Source organism: Cynara cardunculus, unplaced genomic scaffold (genome assembly GCF_001531365.2).
Source record: "Cynara cardunculus var. scolymus isolate 2C unplaced genomic scaffold, CcrdV1 Un_Scaffold_4126, whole genome shotgun sequence".
NCBI lineage: Eukaryota > Viridiplantae > Streptophyta > Magnoliopsida > Asterales > Asteraceae > Cynara > Cynara cardunculus.
The window spans coordinates 21,002-28,148 of record NW_020201759.1 but is presented as its reverse complement, the minus strand read 5'-3'; the positions used below and the strand labels follow the sequence as shown (position 1 = coordinate 28,148).

General features: G+C 32.8%; 2 protein-coding genes across 2 annotated transcripts; one reads left to right on the top strand and one right to left on the bottom strand.

Moving 5' to 3' along the window:
- Window positions 1-1,000: 1,000 nt before the first annotated feature.
- LOC112503918 (E3 ubiquitin-protein ligase PUB23-like) lies at window positions 1,001-2,248 on the bottom strand. Its single transcript, XM_025107891.1, has one exon. It carries the CDS (start codon window positions 2,246-2,248, stop codon window positions 1,001-1,003), a length of 1,248 nt encoding a protein of 415 aa, XP_024963659.1.
- A 2,883-nt stretch (window positions 2,249-5,131) lies between these two features.
- LOC112503915 (E3 ubiquitin-protein ligase PUB22-like) lies at window positions 5,132-6,649 on the top strand. Its single transcript, XM_025107889.1, has one exon. It carries the CDS (start codon window positions 5,171-5,173, stop codon window positions 6,428-6,430), a length of 1,260 nt encoding a protein of 419 aa, XP_024963657.1. The 5' UTR covers window positions 5,132-5,170; the 3' UTR covers window positions 6,431-6,649.
- Window positions 6,650-7,147: the final 498 nt, after the last annotated feature.

Sequence of the window (7,147 nt, the reverse complement as noted above, 5' to 3'; positions counted from 1 at the left end):
TCCCGAGTCTCACAAAAACATATTAATCTCATATGAATCCAACTCTATATATATATATATATATATATATATATATATAAAAGATCATGTCAAAGATAATATAAATTAACCCGTGATTAAATTTTGAATATTCAAATACTAACTAATAACAAATACTTCATCCGGTTCCATGCTTTGAAAATTTTAAAACATTCAAATCCTTGTATTTATATTATATTATAAATTATTTGACAAAAACATTTAAAAACCATTTTTATGCATGAAATATTGTTTATTGATGTATATTATTTAAAATTCAAGATTACAAGTAAATTGTGCATAAGTATAACTTATTAAAGCTTCATGTTTGAATTCATGTAACTAACTTCAGATAAACATCTCATTTTAAATATAAAAAATCTAAAATATAATCAAGATAATAATTGAATTCTAACAAAATACTTAATTATTATCCTTATAAAAAACTATATTATTAAACCAAAAATAAAAAAATGAATTAAAGAAATACACAAAAAAAGAATTTTAAATAGCTAGCTTGATACCAATATTAATATTTTTTTAAAAAATTTTATGATATATCTTTACATTTATATTTCATTTAAAAACAAAAACATTATCGTTTTCTCAAAACCACATAAAATCGTATTATAACATCGACCGAGACAAAAATAATAATAAAACAAAATATTAAAATCGAGATGTATTTTACTGCATTACTCTAATACCCATTGCTCAAATACCCTTTTAGTACTTATAAAAACAAGTATTTTCGTATCTAAGTAAATTTATATTTCGTTAATGTTATGTATAAATCTTGTACAACCTAATTAATTAGACAAGACAACCTAACAAAGGGGATCTAATTTTTGCCCCCATATCTCCTAAACAGTTTGACTACAAACCCTAAAACCAAATTCAGATCCATAAATTATGAACCCTCATATTGTTTAAGAACTGAAATTCACCATTGTTTTTGGATCTGAATTCCCATTCAATTCTTCTAAGATGGATATGAATCAACTGAATCATGGAGCATACAAGAAGATTTCTTCCAAACCCTAGAATGCATCTTTAGAATCTCCCTTGCTCTCTCCTTCATCTTGCTTCCGCAATCTACCTGCAACACCAACAGAAGTTTCCCCACCACCCCCAACTGCATCATCTCTTGTACAACATGACTGTTGCCGGAAAACATCGCCACCGAATACAATATCCTCACCGCCCTCTCGCTCGCCTCTGATGAAACACGGAAGATCTTCTTGGAAACCACCGCTAAACCACCGCCATGTTTCAGAAGATCTGCCCGTCCTTCTGCAGACCGACAAATCTGTTCCAAAACCATGATAACCATCTCGGAGACTCGTTTTTCCGGGCAGTCGAGAAGGATGTCGATCAACACCGGCACCGCCCCTGCCTCCGCCCCTCTTATCCTATTCCGCCCCCATGGACAGACGTTGATGAGCAGCTTCAATGTTGCTTTTGTTGCCTTTTCGGAGATTTGATCAACCAGGATTTGTACCAACTCCGTGAAGAATCTAGGGTTTAACGCCGTCATTTGCGTTGGCTCCGCCACCTCGAACATCGATTTCAGTAACATGACGGCGTAGGCACGTGACTCGTAACAGGTGGCGCGTTGCATCATGGTCGTCAACGTCTCGACGAAATCTTCTGTATTTCCAAACAAGGATTTAAGACCAGTTTGTGATAGCTGAAGATGGTAAAGAATGGTTAACGCTTCGTCGGCTGCGGTTAAACCGTCCACGCCAGAAACTTCTCCTACCGGTGAGGATGACGTCACGTTGTTTAAGATGGAAACAAGGTGATCAGCTGCTCCAACTGATTTCATCACCCGTTTGTTCTTTTCATTCTCCATAACAATCGTTTTCAACCTCTTCAAACTATTCATTTGCATCTGGGGAGACTTCGAACTCTTGAGGAGTTTTACGATTTCAGTTCTGGAGGTTGAAGGGCGTGGCGTCGGGAACCTTTCGACACCAGATGATGCATTAAGGGTGCACCAAGATTGGATCAAACGACGAAGGGTGTGGTTCGGGGTGAGCTCGATATCAACCACGACTTGTTTCGTCACGGGACAAACGTCATTCTTTTGAGAAAACAACCATTTCTCGATGCTGTCATGATCATATGTGATCCCGGTAGAGAGCGTTACAGGATCCTTCATGATCTCAAGTGAAATCGGGCACAAGAAATATCGAGGAACTTCAACCTCATTTTCGAGATCACCCATTTCCGAATCAAGAATTCGAAGAAAACCCAGAGAATAATATGGAAAAAAGATGAAGAAATTAGAGTTCTCGATTATATATGAAAGTAGAGAGCTTTTGTTTTGGTGAATATAGGGTTAGGGTTTGGTTTATATATGAGTTTTAAGGGGGGAAATTAAATGAATTTGGAAAATAGAAAAAGTCAACCCAAGATAAAATGTTTGACTTTTGGAAGAGGAGAAGCTCAAAAATGACAACTCTCAATTTGGTCATTAATACATGTGGGATAAATATAAAGATACCCCAAGTGTGGCTTATGGAGTGCATCTTTTTCAATATAATTTTCATTTGGCCCCTTGTAGTTTTAAAACCTTACATATTAAGCACTAAAGTTTGAGATTTTTCGAATTATACTTTATTTCGAGAATTATTCTCTTATTTTCTTTTTAACGAACAAATAGATACATATGACTTATTTTAAGCGTTATATCTAAAAATGTTAATTATAATAAACTTGTAAAACATTTTTGGATGTTGTAACAAGTTTTTTAGAACATTTTTAAAAATAAACTGTTGTATTAAATAATTTGAGGGAAACATTTTTTGAAAAATGCCTTGTAATTTTTTTTATAGTACATTTTTTCAAATAATGTCCTATAAAGTAGTTAATACGATACTTTTTTTTAAAAAAAAATTCCTAAAAACTTGTAACAACGTCCAAGAAGAATTCATATAAACTTATTGTAACATTTTTATATATGACACTTAATTTTTAAGTTTTATAAAATTAAGTCCTATAAAACACTCTATTAGTTAAGATGCCGACGTTTAGGGCGTCCAATAAGCTTAATTTTGTGTAGTGACTGAAAAAAGCACAATTGTATGTTTCTGAAACTAAAAGAAATAGAAAAAACTAATTAAACTAACCATTTGCAGACTTCTAATTCATCTCTCATAACATGTCAAAAATGTCGCTAAATATATCTCCACAAGTAGAAATTCCACAACTTAAGATGGAGTTGAAGTATAAAAAAATTAGTTTCTGAACTAGGTCCGCAAGTGAAGAGACCAAATCTATAAATTGGTCACACCACTTCCACAAGTGGCAGAAGTGCCACTTGCGACCCTTTATCTAATTTACATATTTGGTACTCTATTTATGGACCTTGTTCAAAAACTCTTTTTACATTTTGACCCCTTCATAAATTGCGGAAGTGTCATTTGTGAAAGTAGTGATATTTTTAAAATTTATGAAGAGAAATAGCTAAAAAATAAATTTAAAACATGAAAATATCTGATATAAACAACTGTAGTTAAGCATATAGTCAATTGTAGCTACATGAGGTTCTGGACATTACACAAAAACCAAATTTCACGTCGGTTAGAAAATCGGGATGTTACTCGTTTATTTTTAATTATTTTTTTAATATAAAATTAATCGTAACCAAAATAAATTGTGTAAAAAGAATATAGAAAATGAAATTTAATTGATTATATATTAGTAGTGGACGATGACTGGTTGAATGGTACGACGGTGGCGAAATCAGCAATTAGTCGAAACCTTCTTTAACGAAAAAGCAAGTGGTCGGTCAATATGGGCTACCCAGCATCTAATGCTTGCTATATTCTCTTCCTTTCTTTCTATTAACATACATTTAATCATTTTATATGTATTAATTTATTAAAATTTCAGTCATGATGATAAAAATAGATAAATAAAAATACTTTAATATATATATATATATATATATATATACACACACATATTTTTATGTAGGTGAAGGATCGTGTAAGAATAAGAATTAAGTTAAGTGTAAGAAGTGATCTAGACCCTTGATCACCTTTTATCTTAAATCCACCGATGAATCGCGCTTGATACAAAGATTGATCTCGGTCCATCTCATACTAATGCGTATTTAAGGGTAAAGATCATTTATTACTTGTGTTTATGTAAATGTATATGTATGTGTGTGTGTTAGTGTTTTCAATAATACAATAAAACAATATAAATTCATAGTAAGTTGTAAAAAAGTACCACTTATATTAAATTTGTAGAACTTATAAAAAAATGATATCAAGTACAAAATCAAGATTAAATCACTAGTCAATATTTTTTCCAATCTTCAACGAATTTTCGATATAATTATAAAAATATTATATTTTTATACATTTAATTTGAATATTTTTTCATTTATTAGAAAGAATAAAAATTATTTTTAATTTGGAGAATTTTATTTCTATTTTATATTTTCTCCAAAATTTTAAATTGAAAATTTCAGCAGTTATGTGAGAGAGAGAGAGAGAGAAGTTGACTTTTATAGAAAGAAAAGTCAAAGATAACCAGTGGATACAGGGAGACAACCAGTTCCATCTTATCATCACCACTTCCTCCATTATCACAACAAAAAGGAAAAATTCAAAAATTTAATATCTAATAAATTATTTAAAATAAAAATAAAATAATATTTTATAAGTTGCATCGAATATTTTGATAATATAATAAATTATGTAATCTTCAAAATAGAGAATATGATGGAAATGAGAATTTTTTTTGGAGATTTTAGTTTTAATTTCTGTATTTTAAAGAAAGAATATGTTGGAAATGTTCTGGTAATCTAGTTTTTATAATCTTGGATTTATGAAAAATCCTTAAAAGTTTAAGGGTTGAAAGTGTAAATTTTGGAACCAAGAAGGTCTTATACTTTCACACCCTAAAAACACTCATGAAACACACCTTGAGAGCTTCTCAATCAAAGTCAAACATTTTATGCGTGTTGACTTTTCTTTTTTCAAACTTTATTTGTTCTCAAACTCATATAAAACCAACCCCTCTCTACTCTTTGCCATCAAACATAACCAATTTTCACCTCTACTTTCATATACAATCAAACAACCCTTTAATCCATTTTTCTTATAAATTCAAGGGTTTTCTTCAAGATCCAAAAATGGGTGATCTTGAAAATGATCATATTGTCGAAGTTCCCACCTTTTTTCTGTGCCCGATTTCGTTGGAGATCATGAAAGACCCTGTAACGCTCTCCACCGGAATCACATATGATCGTGATAGTATCGAGAAATGGTTGTTTTCTCACAAGAATGACGTTTGTCCAGTAACCAAACAAGTGGTTGTCGATATCGAGCTCACTCCAAACCACACCCTTCGACGATTTATCCAATCTTGGTGCACCCTTAACGCATCTTCGGGTGTCGAAAGATTCCCAACGCCACGGATTCCGATCTCCAAAACTCAAATCCTAAAGCTCCTCAAAGATTCGAAGTCTCCAAAGTTGCAAATCAGTAGTTTGAAGAGATTGAAAACGATTGTTATGGAGAGTGAGAAGAACAGGCGGTTGATGGAGTCAGTAGGAGCAGCTGATTACCTAGCGTCCATGATTTCAAGAAACGTCAATAACATTAACGTTACGTCATCATCACCGGCCGGAGAAGTTTCCGGTGCAGATGGGATTGATGAAGCGCTTAGCATTCTTTACCACCTTAAGCTATCACCATCTGGTCTGAAGTCATTGTTAACTGGAGATTTCGTGGAGACGTTGACGAGCGTGATGCAACGCTCCACCAGTTTCGAATCACGTACTTACGCCGTGATGTTACTTAAATCAATGTTTGAGGTGGCGGAGGAGCCGATGAAAGTGACGTYGCTAARYYCTCGRTTMTTCGAAGAGTTAGTACGAATCTTGGTTGATCAAATCTCCCAAAAGGCAACAAAAGCAACACTGAAGCTGCTCATCAACGTTTGTCCATGGGGGCGGAATAGGATAAAGGGGGCAGAGGCAGGGGCGGTTCCGGTGTTGATCGACACCCTCCTGGATTGTACAGAAAAGAGAGTCCCGGAGATGGCTATTATAGTTTTGGACCACCTTTGTCAGTGTGCGGAAGGACGGGCGGATCTGTTGAAACATGGCGGTGGTTTAGCCGTGGTTTCAAAGAAGATCTTCCGTATGTCGGCGGTGGGCAGCGAGAGAGCGGTGAGGATATTGTACTCGGTGGCGATGTTCTCCGGCAACAGTCATGTTCTACAAGAGATGGTGCAGTTGGGGGCGGTGAGAAAACTTCTGTTGGTGTTACAGGTAGATTGTGGAATGAAGATGAAGGAGAAAGCAAAGGAGATTCTGAAGATGCATTCTAGGGTTTGGAAGAAGTCTTCTTGTGTTCCCAATCATTTGATTTCTTCATATCCATCTTAGAAACAAGAATTTTCATGAAAGAAAAGGGAAATGAATTTTAGAGTGAATTTCCTTTTAGAAGATATGGGGGCAAAAGTTAGATTCCCATTTAGGGTTTTCTTTTATTTTCTAGAGGATTTTATACTTAATTTTTAATTGGGGTTTTTATGGAAATCTGTAAATCTCACTAATTGGATGAGTTACAAGTAGATAACTACGATAACTATCAGTTCTGATCTATCTCTAATATGTTTACTTCTATTTATATCTTTATTTTTATCGTCATATCCTTTAGACAATGACATATTTATCATACAACAAAATTGAAAAAATCTGTAAATTAGAAAAAAAAATGTAGTATAAATGTGTGAAGAAGATGTTACTCAAAGATTCTCATACCATATATCATTTAAAATTTAAAATTGGTTCTCGGTGTTCTCGTAGCTTCGTTTGTAGCTATACTATATTATAAAGCATTTGATAAAAAAATTTAATTAAAAATTATTTTTTATACATGAAGTATCGTTTATTGATATATATTACTTAAAATTCAAGATTATAAATAAACTATGGATAAGTACAACTTATTAAAGATTTATGTTTGAATTCGTGTAACTAACAGCAGATAAACATAGTGAAATACAAAATAAACACTTCATTTTAAATATAAAAAATCTAACAGAATATTTAATTATTATCCTTATAAAAAATTATATTATTAAATAAAAAATAAATTAC